This window comes from Vulpes lagopus, chromosome 4, assembly GCF_018345385.1.
Source record: "Vulpes lagopus strain Blue_001 chromosome 4, ASM1834538v1, whole genome shotgun sequence".
Lineage (NCBI taxonomy): Eukaryota > Metazoa > Chordata > Mammalia > Carnivora > Canidae > Vulpes > Vulpes lagopus.
Window position 1 is genome coordinate 7,050,412 of NC_054827.1, and position 18,548 is coordinate 7,068,959.

General features: G+C 45.4%; 1 protein-coding gene across 8 annotated transcripts in view; it reads left to right on the plus strand.

Annotated features, from left to right (window-relative positions):
• NEIL3 (nei like DNA glycosylase 3) overlaps positions 1 to 18,548 on the plus strand; it is a 141,792-nt gene that overhangs the window by 95,747 nt on the left and 27,497 nt on the right. For all 8 annotated transcript variants that reach the window (XM_041752576.1, XM_041752577.1, XM_041752574.1 and 5 more), the window contains one exon: positions 12,109 to 12,236. In XM_041752576.1, coding sequence (XP_041608510.1) covers positions 12,211 to 12,236 — 26 coding nt within the window. In that variant the 5' untranslated portion in view covers positions 12,109 to 12,210. The remainder of the gene's footprint in view (positions 1 to 12,108; positions 12,237 to 18,548) is intronic.

Below are 18,548 nucleotides of genomic sequence, written 5' to 3' on the forward strand. Positions count from 1 at the left end.
GATTGAAAGAAAAGCAGTGTGACTGGCAGACAGAGAATGAGCTAGAAGGTAGGTCCTTTGAAATAAAACAGCGTTGGGGTTGCTGGGCAGGAGCCAGACCGTGGAGATCTTTGTAGACCTGGCTAGGGACTTTGTGGTTAGGGAGGTCTTCAAAGTATGGTGAGGTCCACTCATACTTGGGAAGGATCACTCTACCTGGAAAAAGAAAAATAAAAGACTGGAGAAAAGCCAACCTAGATACTGTACCCTCACTTAGGAGAGGGCTACAGGAATCCAGGGGAGGAGGGCCTGTGGTGGAGAGGAAGAGGGGACAGGGTTGCTACTTCCAAAGAAGAGGCAGTAAGGCTCAGAAATGGCTATGACATGAACGTGGTTGTGGGTCCCGTGATCCACGTCATCAGCAGTTGTGTATGTTGTGCTAGGTTTTATGCTGGCTCTGGGGGATGCAAAGACGAGTAAGATAAATTTCCTGCGGTGAGAATCCAACTTAATGTTTTAAATAGATATCACCGTACAAGTATTTAGGCCCAAATCGCAGGAACGTTTCCTTTAGGTTTGCTGTGAGTATCTCTAGTGGCAAGGCACAAAGTGCCTTTGAAGGAGGTTTACATTTCATGCAGTCAGGAGAAATAATAACCCTCTGATTCTACAGTTGAGGAATGGGAGGTTCAGAGGGAGTTTAATTAAGCCCCCCAAGATCACATGATTGTATGGGGTTGAAGCAGGAGTGAAGGGAGAGAGGGGGGCTTCCCTCTTTTGGAATCCAAAGCCTATTCTCTTAAATGTAGCTTTTCTCAGTTATAAAAGATTCAGTGGGAAAGTGGCTAATTCAGAGGCCGAAACACCATATTGCTTAATATGTAGTAGTGATTATTAACTAGGGAAGTGAGACCTTGAGTTTTTGGTTGTATCCACCCACCGTTTTTAGTTTTGTTCAATTATCAATTTCCCTGCACCGGTAATTCTCTTCCAAGGACTTCCAGTCCTATGTTTAGATTGCACAAGAGAGTGCAACCTGGTAACATGAGGGAATGCTTGCTAACTGTTGGGCACTTGTTAACATCTCTCAGAAGCGATACTAAATAGCTATACCCCTTAAATAAAAAGGCCTGCCCTGAAAGCTGTTATGTTTAATACCTTGACGTAAAAGGAGTATTAAAAACTGGAATATGTCTGTATGATTGGGATCAGGAATCTGGTTTTATGGAAACTGGATTTGAAAATCAATATGGATTTAATAATCTCTTTGTGGTTATTGGGGAAGTTGTGAATATTTTGCCATGTTTTCACTCACTGGGCCTTTGATCAAATAATAATCATCTTTATAAACAGAAGGGGTCTCTTGCATTTTAGAGGGTTGGTGGATCCATAGCAAATATAATCGAAACGTAGATTGTCACCGATCTCCGGCATGGTGATGACTGTAACAGATGATTCCGCATTTCCCAGGCACGTATGGCAGGGAGTCAAAGCTGTTTAAATGTTTTTGCTACCGGCTCGAACTCACTAGTTTTCACAGGATGGAGTTTAAAAATAAGTCAGCAACTGCATACTTGCGCTGAACATGAAAAAATACAAAAGAGAGTTAAAGAAATATTATTAACTGGGCGTTTAAAATAGCTCAGAGAATCAACATACTGAAAACCCAACCCCAACCACCCCTGACCTATGTAGCTACTCCCATCATGAACCAGTTAGTGTGCCACAGAGCTTTCCCTCCTTTTGGCCTCAGTTTGGAGTTCATAGAGAACACCCATCAGTGTGTGTCTCCTTCTGACAACTGATCCTTGTTGTGAAGAAGAAAGCCTAGCCATACCAGATCCCCAGATCCCAGCATCTGCTAGTCGTGTATGCATTATATTGTTTCTCTGAATTTTGATCCACTGTCTTGTCAGCATAAAATTATGCAACTGTGTAAGCACATTGCATAAAACTCTGCTGGAGCTTGTGGAGCCTTATGGTAAGAAACAATATCGGAATATCAATGAACATCTCTGGTTGATGAGCTGTGAAGAGTCAATCCTCCGATTTTAATTGTTGGGTGGATACAATATTTTAGTGAAATCGGTGTGTAATCTGCATATGTTTTCAATCTCCCTTCACCAAACTAGATATAAAACAGAGTTTATTTATAAGCATTCCTTTCATTGGAAATACAATCCCCTGGCCATTCTATCACTCCTTAAGATTTGATGCATGTATTCAGTATGATAGCTACTCTTGTTCATCTTTTTATGTCCGCCACAGTGTCATGAATGAGTAGGCATTCGATCAACATTTTAAATGGATGGAGAACAAAGGTTTTGAATAGTCCAAAATGATTGAGGATTTAAAACTAAAATCAGTCCGGAATCTTTCGTTATGAGTGTGTGTATTTTATTATGTATGTTCTGTGGAAATTCCTGCCACAAGAAAATAATGAAGCCACAAAGTAAGATTTCCTCCTTCCTTCCTCTTGTTCCTAGTGGGGGAAAAAAAGAAATCATAGCTCATTTCAGTGCCATTGTATGAAGGGATGAGCTAATCCCCAGAGATTCATTTTCTAGCTGGAGGAAGCTTATTTCTTTCAATCCAAAGGGGTTTTAAGTTTTTTCTAGAACATGCAGTATGATACTTACCTGGCAGGAGAGATACCGTGATGAAAAACATGCATTATATAATTCCTTACCTGTTTAGATAGATACTGGTAATGGTTTTACCTTAATGACTGACGATCATTATTATCAGCATTCAGCATTACATGGAATCGTAGAACAAAGGGTAACAATCTTACAGATGAGGAGACTAAGGGAGGGGATCTTCATGGCCACTGTAGCTTTTAATCTAACAGTGAAGTATTTGGTTTGATACAGGGAAAAGAACATCTGACCATCTTGATTTTGAATTCTAGCTCTTTTGTTACTTCCTCCTGGAGAGAGGCCTATACTCACATCTTTGCTTCTTTGGTCAGGATTCCATTAGAGGATGCGTGAAACTCTTAGCCTAGTGTCTAGCAAAGTAAACGTCCTGCTAATTGTTTGCTCCTTTTTCTCTCAGATCAGGGCTTTCTTGCCAGACCCATATATTGGAGGAACGTTCTGTTCCCTAATGAAGGGTTTGCGATCATTTGGTGCCCTCAAATTATAGACAAAGCATTTAGCCTCTGGGTAAATGCTTGAAGGCTCTGCTCTTAAAAAAACTAGTATATGTTTTGATGTATGAACCTAAAGACCTCTCTTCTGGTGCTTAAAGACCATTTTAAAATTAGGTTCTTTGATGGTTTAAATTGGTAGGTAAGTGACCTCTGATTAAGAAAAGTGTTGTTGTATTAGGGGAGAAAAAGGCATGTGGTGAAAAAAAAAAAAAAAAGGAGAGACTATGAAAGTAAATATGGTATTTTCTCTTCTCTGTGGGGAAAATAAATAGTTGCACTAGAGCTGAAACATTTATCTATGGAAAAGTCTTGCTCTGTTCTGAAAAGTTCATCTTCCTGTTCAGCCATGGATAGACAGGATAAATGGTAATCAGCTCAATAAATCATGTGCTGTCTCTGAAGATATATGTTGTTTTGACGATTTCATATTATTAAGCCACTTGAAAATGGAAAGGTGAACCCTTCTCAATCATACTTAAAATTGTGGCATAGGAGATTTTCGTCTCTATTTCAGGGGGAAAAAAAGGATGAAATGTTCAAATAACACAGTAACAGGATTATAAGGGTCAGTGTGAGAAAGTCAAGCATATACTGGGCATTTGTGTATAGTTATAGCAGAGATAATAGGCTTGTGGAAATTAATTCTTGAATTTGTCTGGGCAGCTGGAGCTTACACAAAGAGGTGATAACCCCAGATTCTGCAGAAGGACAAGTGAATATCTTGCAAATCTTAGGTTTATTGCAAAAGCCTTGGCCAGTTTATACACAATAGCTCTCAAAAAAAGGGGAGCAAATCATCACTAGTATACCAGAATTTCCTCCTAAAATGAAAAAAAAAAAAAAAAACCCAGCAACTTAAAAATATATGCGGGTGCTTGAGATGGCCAGTCAGTATTGAGATTTTTATTGTGTTCCGAGTGTATTATCCAAAGATGATGATGATGATGATGATGATGATGATGATAATGACTTTTAAAGATTCTGTTTATTTATCCATGAGAGAGACACACAGAGAGAGAGAGAGAGGCAGAGACACAGACAGAGGGAGAAGCAGGCTCCATGCAGGGAGCCCGACGTGGGACTCGATCCCAGGACTCCAGGATCACGCCCTGAGCCGAAGGCAGGCTCTAAACCGCTGAGCCACCCAGGGATCCCCAAAGCTGATTATTTTATAAATGATAGTGTGCCAGGAATCAGGTAACTTGGGTCTAGTGCCCACATGATAGACAACTGGATTAAAAGATCTTCATGTATCATTACCCTCAAAACCCAAATGAAGCGTTTAGAATCGATGTTTTAAAGCAACCATTTCAGTGCTGAGTAAACATCTCAAACAGAAACCAGGGCACGCTAGCACTGCTTGCTGGAAACACATCAGTCCCCTCCTAAATCCCTCCCGGTGAAGAATTCATCAATGGAATTCCTAAACTTTCCGACAAAGCTTGCTTTATGGGACATTCTGGTAAATAGAGTATTTTAGTCCCATCTAGCTTTTGGTCCTCATGAGAATATGGTCCTCTAATATGTAAACCTTACCCCACTGCAGATAATTAGAAAACAAGACACTGGGGGGCACCCGGGTGGCTCCGTCAGTTGAGCATCTTGACTCCTGATTTCAGCTCAGGTCACGGTCTTGGGGGTCATGAGGTCAAGCCCCACATCAGGCTCTACGTCGGGATCCCAGAGTCTGCTTAGGAGTCTCTCTCCTTCTGCCCCTCTCCCTGCTATGGGTGTGCACTTGCATTCTCTCTCTCTCAAATAAATAAATCTTAAAAAAAAGAGGACAACAAGAGACTGGAGTGTTAATAATTTTCAAAGGAGATGAAGCAGATGGCGGAGTAGAAGTTTTTGCCTAGAAACCTTGGGAAAGGTTAAGCAAGGACTAAAATGGTAGGTGGGGAGACGGTGAGCCTGGAATTTTTTTTTTTTTAATCCTTGAAGTATAGTTGATACACAGGGTCACATTAGTTGTAGGTGTACAATGTGGTGATTGGACACGTCTACACGTTCTGCTGTGAGTGAGCCTGTATTTTAAAGCTGCATATAGCCTTCGGAGGGGAAGGAAGAGGGATCTGATTAATCCCATGCATGTTTACTTAACTCCAGGCATTGCGTGAAGCTCTCAAGAATATTAGTTAAACACCATAGTCGCCGTCCCCGAGGAGCTTCGAGGCAATCAGAGGAGAAACCCAGGTCACAGTTAAATACTCGCTCGGGGTGGTAAGGACCTGAGAGTGGTTGCTGGGTTTGGTAGGTAGAAAGCCTCAAGATTATTCTGCTCCCCAGGTGGGGAAACTCTAGTGCCAGAGCGGAAGGCAATCTATATATGTGAGCAAGGAAGAGGTTATGCTAACATTTCATTTTAATTCCCAAACACCTCATCAAGTATTAAAAAAACTAATTCTGAAATGTATTCAAGCCAAGGTCGCGCAGCATCTGTAGCTGGAGCAGTGTCTGCTGCAAGGAAGTCACTTGACAGTTGCCGAGTCCGTTTCCACAGCGACGGCCTCCCTACCTGCGAGCCTTCCTCCACTTGCCCTTCTGCTGACATCTGGGTTGTAATGTGCACCGTCATCAGGCCATAAACATCTTTTTTTTTTTTTTTTCAGTATTTGTAGAACTGTAAGTTTCATGACTTTTTCAACATTTCCTTTTTTTCTTTCTGGATGTCATATTGTGTGTTATTTTAAATCATGGAGAAGAGGGTAAAGCAGTAAAAGAAGACATAGATTACACCTTCCAGGATTTGGTGTGGGGTTCTCTTTGAGGCCCTCTCAGCCAGGACGACGTATTTCACTTTTCATTGACAGCTGTGCAAAGAGATTTAATGGTCTCATGCATTTTAAGTATATCAACCTTTATATTCTGGGATTCATCCTCCAGTGCGCAACAGAATTTATTTACAAGGGCACGTGCTCCCCTTTGTCTTTTAAGGTAAGTGGTCCGAAACTATACAGTTTTGGAGGGCCATCCACTGACACTTCCGTTTTGCAAAATAGCCAAATTTCCCATGGCCGGACCTCTTAGACTTCCTAAAATCTCTGAGAGTTGACAATAATTTGGGGAGCATACAGATGTCTGCACCGGGACAGCCTCTGATGCCTTGAGGAATTAATCCTGGATATGAAAACGTTTTTTTTTTTTTTAACCTACCGCTTAGACTTGTTATAAAGGATGCTTCAGCTGTGCTGTCCATCAGCTGCCTGCGGAGCCAGGTTTCCCACAGTGGGGGTCCTGACAGACCCCGTTAGCACATTGTGGGACATTCCCCGAGAGGGATGATGTATTACCACTGAATTAAATCCCTATGTTTAGATAATGGGGCAGCTGTGGATGGTCCAGTCTCGTCCCGAACAGTGAGCAGTAGGCCTTCTGGAGTAGAAAGCTTCTCAGAAAATAATCTGGGTTTTTAGAAGGCACAGAATAAAATAAAATTTAAAAAAATCAGGGAAAATGATGATCCAAAGAAGCCCAAGATTGCGTAGACAAATACAAATGGGTACTTCCTTTTAATAAAATCAACACTGTCAACTGATGAGCATGAGGTGGATGGGAGTATGAAGGGTCCCCGCTGTGGTCCTCAACAGGGGAGTTTAATGGCATCTTCTCATGGATGTCTGTAGGATGGAACAAGGGACACCATTTGTGTGAAGCCGTTGGCCTCCACCTGTGGATAATGATTCTGAATCGGGTCAGACTCTGGCAAGGTTGACCCGTCTTACTAGGGGTCCCCCTCCTGTACGATGGTTTTCTTCTCTTCTGAGCCCTGACGACCCATCACCTCCGCATTGCTAAACCCAGCCATCGGGTGCTGGCCTTCCCCTTACTTGGTGCGTCGGCAGTGCTGGACACGGGCCGTGCTTGCAGCCTCCCTTCCTTGGCTGGGGGACAGCAGCCCCCCTTGCTTGGGCTTCCTCCCCCCCGTGGCTGCCTTCTCTCCTGTGCTGTCCCCCCTTCCCCTGACGGATTGCGTGCCCTCCCATCCCCCCCACCATGACATGGGAGCGCCCTGGCCCTCCCTTCCTGGGCCTCTTCTCTTCTTGATCCGACCTCAAAGCTTTGGAGGTCGTTTGAATGCCGATGACTAAGTAAATTCTGCAGCCTGGACCTCTTTGCCGACCCCCAGACTCATACCCAGCCGCCTGCGAGACGTCCTCCCTTAACTTACCTGGAGCCTCGCCCGACCTTTCTCTACTACCTTGTTCTACCCAGATCTTCATCGCTGCTGCTGGCACTGTCTTTCCAGGGGCTCAGCCCCAAGATCTCCCGTATAGATGTGCCAGCAGATCCTCTTGGCTTCACCTTGAAATCCATCCGACAGCCTGGCCCCCTCTCACCCCTCTGCCACTACGAGCTGGCCCAGCTCTCCTCCCCTCTCGCCTGGGTGGTGGTTCTTTGCCTGCTCCTGCCAGGAACCCTGGAGCTGGAATCCTACCCGGGCAGGGAGAGCATTTTAGGAAGTGATGTAGATCAGGGCAGCCTGGGGGGCCCAGTGGTTTAGCGCCACCTTCAGCCCAGGGCCTGATCCTGGAGACCCGGGATCGAGTCGTGCATCGGGCTCCCTGCATGGCCTGCTCCTCCCTCTGCCTGTGTCTCTGCCCGTCTCTCTGTGTCTCTCATGAATAAATAAATAAAATCTTAAAAAAAAAAAAAAGTGATGTAGATCATATTTGGCTGCTTCTTCCTCCGTGTCAGAGAAGTAGCCAGTTCACAGAGCGGCCCCTGGGGGCCACTTGGTGTGACCCCTCCCCGTGGCAGGACTGCTGTGTCCACACCTGCCCCTGATCTCTCCCCAGCCGGCGCGCTGTGCCTGCTGTGTCAGCGCGTCACCTCACCATTCCTCCACCTGGATCATGGCCCACCCGAACCCCCTTAGTCACCTGCTCAGGTGCCAGTTTCTTCCTGAGCTAGGGCTGCCTCACGCAGAATTATACCTGCTACCCTCCCCGCGCCCCCCCCCCCCCCCGCCGTCTTAATCTGTCTTTCTCATCTCGATGTCTTCTCCAAGTGTTTTAAGACCCTGTTGGTATATTTACTGCTTACTCCCCCCTGCCTGGAAGATGATGAGCTCTGTGAAGGCAGGAGGTTTTTGTTTGAAGATTTTTAAACATCTTTTATTTATTCATGAGAGACACACAGAGAGAGGCAGAGACACAGGCAGAAGGAGAAGCAGACTCCATGCAGGAGCCCGACGTGGGACTCGATCCCGGGGCCCCAGGATCACACCCTGGGCTGAAGGCAGATGCTCAACCGCTGAGCCACCCAAGCATCCCAGGCAGGAGGTTTTTAGTTACTTTTAGTTGTTAGTTTTTTGTGGTCACTGACGCATCCCTGGCATTTGAACAAGGCCTGACCCACAGGGGAAGGTGAGTAAACTTTTTTCAAAATGAACCAATCTGAAAAAAAAAAAAAAGAACCAATCCAGTGAACAGTCACGAATGGTGCACTTTGAATGGTGACGGACGGCTTCGCAGGTGTCCCTGCCCACGTTTGTCATCAGAGAGTGTCGGGCCACAGATGCAGCTGGGCGAGTGTCTGAACCGTGGGGGCCGCTGGCTGGGACTGTCGCCCCGAGCCCTGTAAGTTCTTGCCAAAGCTGCCAGTTTCGCAGCGTGAGCCGACTCCCCGTGAGGCAGCTGGGGCGCCTTTACTGCTTAGCGGGTGTTGTGCCAACCTGTCTGCTTCAGGGCTGCCTGGTCTGTCTCTGCCAGGGGCCGTGATGACACACGAGGAGGTGCGACTTACGGGGGTCAGGAGGCCTGTGTGGGGAGCAGCCCCATGGGGCGTGGGAAGGGAGAGGCGAGGTCCCTGGCCCTAGCCAGCCGGGGGTCACTGTCCCTGGGGGTCAGGCCGCGGACGGCCAGCCTCCTGGGAGCATGGCTGGGCCTGAGGCCGCTGAGGGCCACCAGGAGAAACTGGAGCCCGGTTCCAGGCTGCGGACAAAGGGCAACGTACCCAGCAGGTGGACAGTCCCCACCAGTGGGCCCTGCATGCAGGCCCGGGCCGCCGGGGGCCTCCCTCTCCCTTCCACGTCCCAGCCTCTCATGTGCCAAGGTGGAGGGACATGCCCCCCCACCCTGGGGTGACACCTGAGCACCACTGGCCCCCTGGGGGTGTACAGGGAGCTATGGGAAGCCTGGCGGGGAGCGATTGCCCACCCAGGCCACGGGCTGTGATGACTTTGTCTCCAGACAACAGGTGTTCAGGCCCATGGGCCCCCCCGGGATGGCCACGAGGTGGAGGTGGGCGCGAGTGTGCGTGTACCTTCCCAATGGGCGGGACAGAGGTCGAGCTCTAGTTATTTGTTTATTTTTTAATATTTGATTTATTCATCATGAGAGACCCAGAGAGAGAGGCGGGCCCGGCTGAAGCCACCTGCCAGGAGGCTGCTGAGCTGGGGGCGCTGGAGAAGACCCTGCACTCAGGAAGGGGGGTCTTCGAATGTCACTGGGACCTTCAGATCCCAGAGTCTGTGAACCGCCCCCCGTGTTGAGGTGGAGGCTGCGCCCAGCGCATCTCCGTGTCTCGGAGGCCGGCTGCTGTCTCAGAACACTTCAGCTACTAATTGGTTGTCCTGGAAACCTGCCGTGTAGTCTACACTGGGCTCCAGGTAGATTTATGTGGCAAGGTATGTGGCAAGTGTGCTTCTGCGTCCCTGGGCCCTCGGGCCTGCTGGGGCCACACCTGACGGTGGCTGAGGGGCCCCGGGTTCAACCCACACGGAGGTGGGATCCAGGCCCACGCTTCTGGGCACATGGTGACATGTGTGTGCATTGTGCCTTCTGCTGGGACCCGTCACGGGCTCTTTTGGTGGCATGGGCACACGTGCAAGGCTGCGGGGCCCCAGGCAGCCCTGTCGGAGAAGCTGTGCCTTGGGCTCAGGTCACCATCTCAGGGTGCGGGGCTCCCTGCTTGCTCTCTCTCCCTCCCTCTCTCTTCCCCCCCCCCCAAGTAAATAAATGAAATCTTTCAAAAAAATAAAAAAAATAAAAAGAACTGGAAGGCAGCCTCTTGTAAGTCCTCCCGTGCCTTGGTTCGTTGGTCACCCTAAGCTCACGACTGACTCCCACTTCTCATTATGGGAGGAAGGGTTGAGAGCCGGTTCCCCTGAACTTCGAGCAGTTGGCAGATTGTCGCAGATTGTCGCAGCAGCTGTGGTCGTGAGGACCATCTGTGGACTTGGGGGAAGAAGGATTGGCTGGGGCTGCGGTGACAAACGCCGCGGCCCGGAGCATACAGAGATGTCTTTCCCCAGGGTTCTGGAGGCCAGAAGCCCAAGCTCAAGGTCGAGGCCCCTGTGGCTTCCTGGCTTGCAGACCCCACTCCCTGGCCGGGTGAGGCCTGCCCAGAGCTCGCAGGCCGCAGGGCGAGCTCTCCACGGGGTCTGCTCCTGCGGGATCAGGGCCCCTCCCAGGACCTCATTAAGCCTCCTTACCTCATAAAGGCCCTGTTTTCAGACACAGTCGCCTTGGAGGTCAGAGCTTCAAGGTATGAATTTGGAGGCACAAAATCCATTCCCTCGCTGTTTTCAATCTTTGTTTTTTGGGTTTTTTTTTTTTTATATCTCTTATTTCCCTCTGTTTCTTTGAACTAAATACTATAATGTGTCTTTTTAATCAAGGGCCAATTTAGGAAACTGGAGAATAGAGTGGACATATCACCTTGCATATTTAGAATGACAGGTGTCTGTAAACCAGAAGTTTTGAGCATCCCTAGCAATGTCATTCCACCATAAGTGTGTGTGGAGGGTTGGGATGTGCTCCCAGACTCTGTCGGAAGTTGTCTTATAATTATCTCCCTGTGACCCCCATCATCACTACCTCACCCCCCTCTGCAGGCGAGATTTTATCCTGGATCTTCTGAGAATGCTTAGGTCAAGCCCAGAATAAGAAAGGTTAGAAGTAGGTGAGGATATTCCCTTAGACTAAGAGTTAATGTGTAAATGTAATTATAGATGCCTATCGTACCTTATAGACCAGCGAGGCATTAATGGTGGTATTGTGTTTTTTTTTTTTTACTATATTTTGATTGCAAATTTAATATTTGGAAACATTTCTCAAGAAAGAAAAATGATGTTACCGGCTCACCTGCTGTCCATCGAGCAAAGGAGCCTTAGCAGGATCTAAACCCACTCTCATTCCTTTCCCCGGCCCACAGAAGGGCCCATCAAGGTCCTTGATCTTTACAGTGCTCAGTGCACATATTGTGATCCTCACAGTATATTGTTTGGTTTTGCACAGTGAGGGGAGGAAGAAGTCGTGGGTTTCTTTTTCCTTTATTCCTGACATCGTGGCTGAGGTGGGAGAGAAGAGCAGGTCTTGCATTAGACGCCGGAACTCCGGGGAGCCTGGTCTTCACCACTGATGCCATTACACCCCCCAAGACCGTGAGCACTGACGCTCTTCTTTCCTTTCTGACATAAGCCTGCTTCAGAGAACTGCTTATCTTTGGGGTGCTCTCCCCCGTTTACCTGGATTTCCACCTCATAGTGTTCCTTCCTGGCTTTTGAGTTCTTCATTACAGTTATAAACACTTTGTTTTCATGTTCTATCCACTATTATTATTTTATTTTATTTTTTAGCTGTTTCAGTCTGAATGCTCTTTCAGGGACCTTGGCTGTGCTTCTGGAAACGGAAGACTATGCTATTTTTTTAATTTTAAAAGCTCCACATCGTTTTTCTCTGCTTTCTTTTCATATGTGCACAGCTATATGGTCCTGGAAGAAACTCATTTTGATTGTGAGCCAATTACTTCCTTTTCCACTTAATTTTTTTGGCCTCTCTCTTGAAATGACTACACGGTAATTTGACAAAATGTATGTAAACAGCTGATTACATTACTTGACTTGCTGGGGAGTATTCTTCTCACAGGGATGCACCTGGGCACGAAGTAATAGAAATACATTTAAGAATGAAATTATAATTTTGTTTAGAGTTTGCGTGTTTACGTGTGTATATGTGTGTGTTTTCTCCTAGGCTGCTGCACTGAATGATAATAAAGATTCCAGCCAGAATTTCTCGAGACTGTTGAATGGCTGCGTTTACAGTGGTGTGCAGACTTTGGGGAAGGAGCTCCTTATGTACTTTGGGCCCAAAGCTTTACGGTAAGATAAACCTGCACAATGCGGCTTATCTCTCTGTGTAAAGATGCGGAGAAGGCTTTTCTTGGGGTTCACCGGGTGTCACATTTAATTACGTAGAAAGTACTCCGTTTTTAAGAGAGCTCTAATACAAGAGGTTGAGATTCTATCGTGGAAAGCAATAAGCAGAAGATGAATAAGTTGTGATGTCATCGTTACTTGGAGGACTAGTCAATTTATTTCTTTTAAGAAAAACCCACTGGCAAGACGGGCTTCCAGGAGATGTTAGAGCAGCACAGCTCAGCTTGGCTCTTCCCCACTTGGCTCTTCCCTTGCGTCTTCCCCCGAGTGTTGACTGTATTCGCGACATTAGTTTCTTTATAACTGCTCCTAGTTTGGTTTCTTTCTTTTTTTTTTTTTTTTTTTTTTTTATGATAGTCACAGAGAGAGAGAGAGAGGCAGAGACATAGGCAGAGGGAGAAGCAGGCTCCATGCACCGGGAGCCCGACGTGGGATTTGATCCAGGGTCTCCAGGATCGCGCCCTGGGCCAAAGGCAGGCGCCAAACCACTGCGCCACCCAGGGATCCCTATAACTGCTCCTAGTTTGGTTTCAATGTAGCTCTAGATTTTTGTACTTTTGGGTCTTCCTTCTTTTTCTGAAGCCTTGTACAGGATTGGAAACTTACAGGATTCCAGGACTCTTCACCGGAGGCCCCAATTCTTCATTCTTCCACAGAGCTTATGGAAAGTCACGGCTAATGTGTTGGTGATGAAGGCCAACCAATCTCCTACGTTGGCTGACTTAATGCTAAGAGTGTTGAAGTGTGGGTCCTTGCCAGAGCATGGTCACCTATTTGATTTTTTGCAGCAAAATGAATAAATTTTGAAAAAATTAGTATGTCTACCAAACCTCTGTCTTCCCTGACTTTAGCCTAAGGTACGGCAAACTGTGGAGCATGGCAGTGCTCCCTTGAATCTCTCCTAATGTTTCTTGGAAGTATTGAACAATTTCACCTTAAAAGAAAAGCCCTGTTAGTGGGCCCTGCGCTTCTCACCGAAGGTGACTAATGGTCACAGAGATAATAGGACTGCATGATGGTGACTTGCTGCCCCTCATCTACCGCACGTTTAGAGAGCTTCAGAGTTTATCATCATTGCTTTTCCTTTGACATGATCTCTCTTTGTTGTCAGCAGCTGCTGTCTTTGGCCAACAGTGTCACTTGGTGGTTTTTTTTTGTTTTGTTTTGTTTTCTCAGTCAGGAGACGATAACGTTACACACGCTTCCTGGTTCGGGCAGGAATGATCTACTTACTGCAGGTTGCACTGCTGTGGTGGGAGATGGATGTGATTGAGAACTCTCCCCTCTGAACTGAGTCAGACACAACAGGATCCACGTGCAGGCAGTTGAAAACACTGATATGTTATTGATTCTCTGGAGTTAGTCGCAGATTTATTCCTGGAGGATGAGAGGGAGGTTTTTATCAAGCATTCTCCACCAGACGGATAAAGGGGGTGTCATTTCTCAGAGCAGTTCTCGGAGCTGTCAGGAAGTGTTTCCTGAAGTTCTAAACGAGGCCAATCACTTCTTTAAACTAACTAAACTAGTGCCATCCCCGGGGAGTACATACCTCTGTGCATGGATGGGGAAAAGTGCGGTGGCTTGCTTCCTTTCTATTTCCTACGGCCTGAACGACTATTTGATATAATAATTCAAGGTTGGCAGCAGATGAGCTGTTTGAATACAAACCGAGCAACCTAAAATCAACTGCATCCCCTTACACAATTTAATAGAAGTTAAAAAAAAAACACAAACATATATGTATATATATATTCCCAACCTACGATTCTTAAGAGAATGGATGACTCTGTCAAAGAAATGTGATCATTGTGTGAGGTTGCAAGTGTGTGAGCAGGAGATAGAAAGGTTGTCTTCATTCCTGACCTCTTTTTGCTACCCACCAGGCTGCTCTGCATTTTAGAGAGCACATACGTAGCAGGAACCACACTTAATGCTCGCTTATATCTATCCCTTAATGCCCAGCTTTTTATAGGTAAAATTGCCCTGGATTGTAATGCATCTTACAGGGCAGGCCATGAATCTTCCTGGGATTCATTTGTAATGGAAATAATACAGACCTAACCCTCTGCAAGAGAATCTGCCATGCAAAAACCCACACTTCAGAGAGGTACAGATTAGAGTAACTATTTCTGTCACTAAAAGATTTATCAGAGTGCTCAAGTGCTCCTAACAGTGCCATTGAATACGAAAAGTTATTGGATACGCATTTATTTTTGGAGCACAGTTGCGATGTCACGTGTGATTAATACCCGTACTTCTAAACGCTTTAGAAGAAGCTCGTCATCTGTAATAAAATGGAAATCATCTTTAATTTTTTGGCGGTGTATGGAACAAATACTCATTAGAGAAAGCTGAGACATAAGGAACAAGCAAGAATAAATCTGTCCATTCACAATCTCACTCCCAAACATAACCTCTGTTAACCGCGGAGGTATATATGCCAGGGCTGTGCAGGCACGTGTCTACAAGTCTGTTCACCCAGACACACCCACCCGGTAAGTGGCTGGTTTTCCATCAAAACGAAGCCAGCCGTTACGTCTTGGATTAACATTTAAAAGATATATTTTTTTAATGAATCTCCCTTTCCAAGACACTTTGCTATGTCCAGTTTGTGATTTATATGACTCCGATGGTTTGCAATGATCCTATTCCGAAAGTGTATCTGCAATATTTTAGAGAAGCTTTAGACGTTAACAATTTTGTAATTTACTGACGTTTAAGTGATGCAATCCTCTAAACAGATATGCATGAGACACTGTGATGGTTCTTTATAGTTTGCTAAACAGTCTGTAAGGAATCTCTCCTCGGCTCCTCAAAAGATGGTTTTACAGCTTAGATGTAGTTTTTCTGATCTGTCACATTAATGTGTTAGAAAAACTGAAGTGTGATAAAGGTTCTATATGAAATCATATACTGTAAGAGTGGCCAGTCCTGCCATCTGTCCGCCCAACGTGATCACTTGTCTTTTAGGGACAGCGTTCCTTCTGGAAGCTGGTCATCTGGCCACAATGACAGCAGACATCAAGTTGACTCTAGCACAATCTTGCTGAACCTTGTCTCTCATATGGAGTCGATTGGGTCAGTGTGGATATTCCATGAGACTGTCTCATCTGGAGCAGAAGAGGGTCAGGCTCTGTCACATAGAGAAGCTAGGGAGTGAGGCCTTCACACTTGTAGGTGGCCGCGTCACTCAGCTTGGAAGGTGGTGGAAGATAAAACCAGCTGCACAAAGCAGAGAATCCAAAAGGCCTTTTAGCTCTTCCTTCTGTCCTTTCATGAGATCCAGCTCTCTCCTACCTGTCCTGTGGCTTGATTCTTCAGCCTTCCTTCAGATTCTGTGAGCTCCTAGGTATTCCTTACAGCCTAAACCTTTTTGGGTTGGGTTTTTATCACCTGCAGTTGAAGAAAACTGACCATTATCAAAAGGCACACACTTCCAGTTAGGAAATAAATGAGTCCTATGGATGTAACGTATAACACGGGGACCACGGTCTTTCACAGTGCTCTACCGCAGGGTTGCCAGTTGCAAAGAGAGTAGGTCTTAAAAGTTCTCACCACAATAAAAAACTAAAAAAAACAAAAACAAAAAAAAACTTTAAAAAAATTTAAAAAACAAAAGAAAAACAAGAAAAAAACTTTGGTCAGTATATTTGGTGACACATGTAAACTAGGGTTATTGTGGTGATCATTTCTCAATATATACAAATATTGAATCGTTATATTGTACGAGTGACACTGATTTAATGTTATGTGTCAATGATACCTCGATTTGAGTGAAAGAAAGAAGGAAGGAGGAGAGAAAGAGAAAAGAAGACTAACAACTAAAAGTAATCTATGGGCAGAAAAGTAAACATCTTTCGTTTTTGAAATGGTAGAGTTTGAAATTTTTATTTTCCATTTCAGTAACCATGATGCTTTCACGTGTAACTGGAGAAATTTGGGAAATCTTTATGTCTTGCATTGGCTTTCCCTTCTGCACCTGATGCTTACATGATTTGGTTTGGTTTTATAGTTTGGTTTTCCTTCTTTTATTTAATAATACACATCATTTAGTTGCAATTTTTTCCTTATTTTATTTTTTAAAGATTTTATTTATTTATTCATGAGAGACAGAGAGAGAGAGAGAGAGAGAGAGAGAGAGAGAGAGAGGCAGAGGGAGAATCAGGCTCCTTGGGGGGAGCCTGATGCGGGACTCAATCCTGAGGCCCAGTATCACGCCCTGAGCTGAAGGCAGGTGCTCAACCGCTGAGCCACCTGACATCCCTTTTTCCCTTGTTTTAAAAGTAAAATATAACTCAACTATGAAACATTAAGATAGTTCCAAAAAGTCTAATGGCAAAAGTAAATACTTTATATTTATATATATATATATATAATAGTTACTACCACCAAAAGAAGGCACACTTAACAGTTTTTATAAACATCATAGATGGAACATATCAATTGGGTATATAACATATATTCATACACAATTTATATTGTATATGCATGGATCATAAACTGACATTGTATATTATAATTTTTATATAAATGAGAATTTTAATTATGTTAGACTTTTTTTACACAGTATGCATATTGTATCGGTCAGTGTCAAAACATGTACATTATTATTTTGAATAGTATTCCACTATATCCTCATTTTTTAATCAATACTGTTTAGTATTTTCTGCCACTTTTCACTCTAAAAAATAACTCTGAAGTTAACAATCTTGAGCATGTATCCTTTACCATTTCTATATTTTCTTAGGATAAATACCTAGATGTGGATTTGCTGGATCTTAGTTGGTGCTTTTTTATATCCTTTTTGAAGGTGTATAGAAATCGATCATGAGTGGAAAGCCCAGGAATCTGCACCTGGTCGCCTAGTAGAGCGTGGTCTGTGCGTGGCCTGCCTTGGCTCCGATTGTGTGGTATTTATCCACACCTCTGAGCAAGGTTATAAAAGCCTGGAAACATGTTAGCATAAAATCCATGTGCAGCACTATTGTAGTTGTGGAAGGTTAGAGACCTTATCATAGCAGATTGACCTGGTGTTGTGTTCTCAGCTGATAACTGTGATTTTAATTGTTAAATTGATTTTAAATTATCTTCCTCGTAGTTCCAACATCCAGCACATCTCTGGGCCTGGCTCTGTTGCCTGCTTTATCTCTTGACATTGAGTCCCTTTGTTGTTGTTGTTTTTAATCTTATTTTTTTTTTATGTGTCATAATTTTTTGAACCCCAGAAAGTCATATTTAAAGGAACATTAGAGGCTGAATTAAATAATGTTTAACCTCAAAAACAGTATGCCTCTATCAGGTCATTAGTGGGGGGATTTAGTGGTCGAGCTTGGTTCGGATTTTGTTTTGCTATAGTTGACTTCAGTGCACCCGTGACATCAAAAACTTCAGCCGGTCCTCCTGCCTTATGCCTCCGGTGTGGCCTGGTGTGGCTAGGCTGGTCGTCTCAGCTGTTATTCAGGGAGCAGGTTGACAATGGGGAAATGGTTCTTCTAGGCCAGGCTTCCTCTTAGGCCCTGTGCACATGGGCCTGAGGGCTGCGCTTTTCTCAGAGCTACTGACCCTCTCTTTCTCAAGACAGTCAAACTTCCTTCCATGGTTGGGTGGTCTCCCCTTTTTAGGGGGAGCATTCCCTTCCCCTTCCTCAGGGGGACAGCTGTCTCCACGTGTCACTGCATGATTCTGTGACAAAGCTGATTCCCTGCCTCCCCGCTAACTACAGATGGCCCTTGCTCTGCTCATCCTCAGCAGCAGCGTGTCTGGCCTGAGCCAGGGGCAAAGACTTCCTGCCCTCCCCGGTGGCAGCCTGTGCCTGTTGCTGCACGGTGCAAGACTTCCTGTGTGTGCAGGAGGTTTCCTCTTATTCCTTCGGGCACAGAGGGCTTTTTGTTTGTACCTCTCCCTTGGCTACAGACAGGTGCCATGCCACCAAGGGTGGCTCTTTCGGTCCCCTACCAGGACGCAGCTGGTGTATACTCGTGGAAAAGAGCTTTTACCCGTGGGCCCATGCTCTACTCGAGTCTGGGACTCCGGGAAGTGTAGACCGTTACACCAACCACGCTCAGTATTTAGAAGTTTGTGGAAAATTGTAGCTGCTTCCTTCCTACCTGTTTCCTTGGTAGCCATCTCTTCTGCCTTTATTGTGCCACAGGCCAAATAATTTGTGTGTCTGTCTGTCCACACAGAGGGGCTTGTTACTCTGGAATTTAGCTCACCTGGCTGCCTGCAACCTCAGGTCTCTCATGGGCTCAAGAG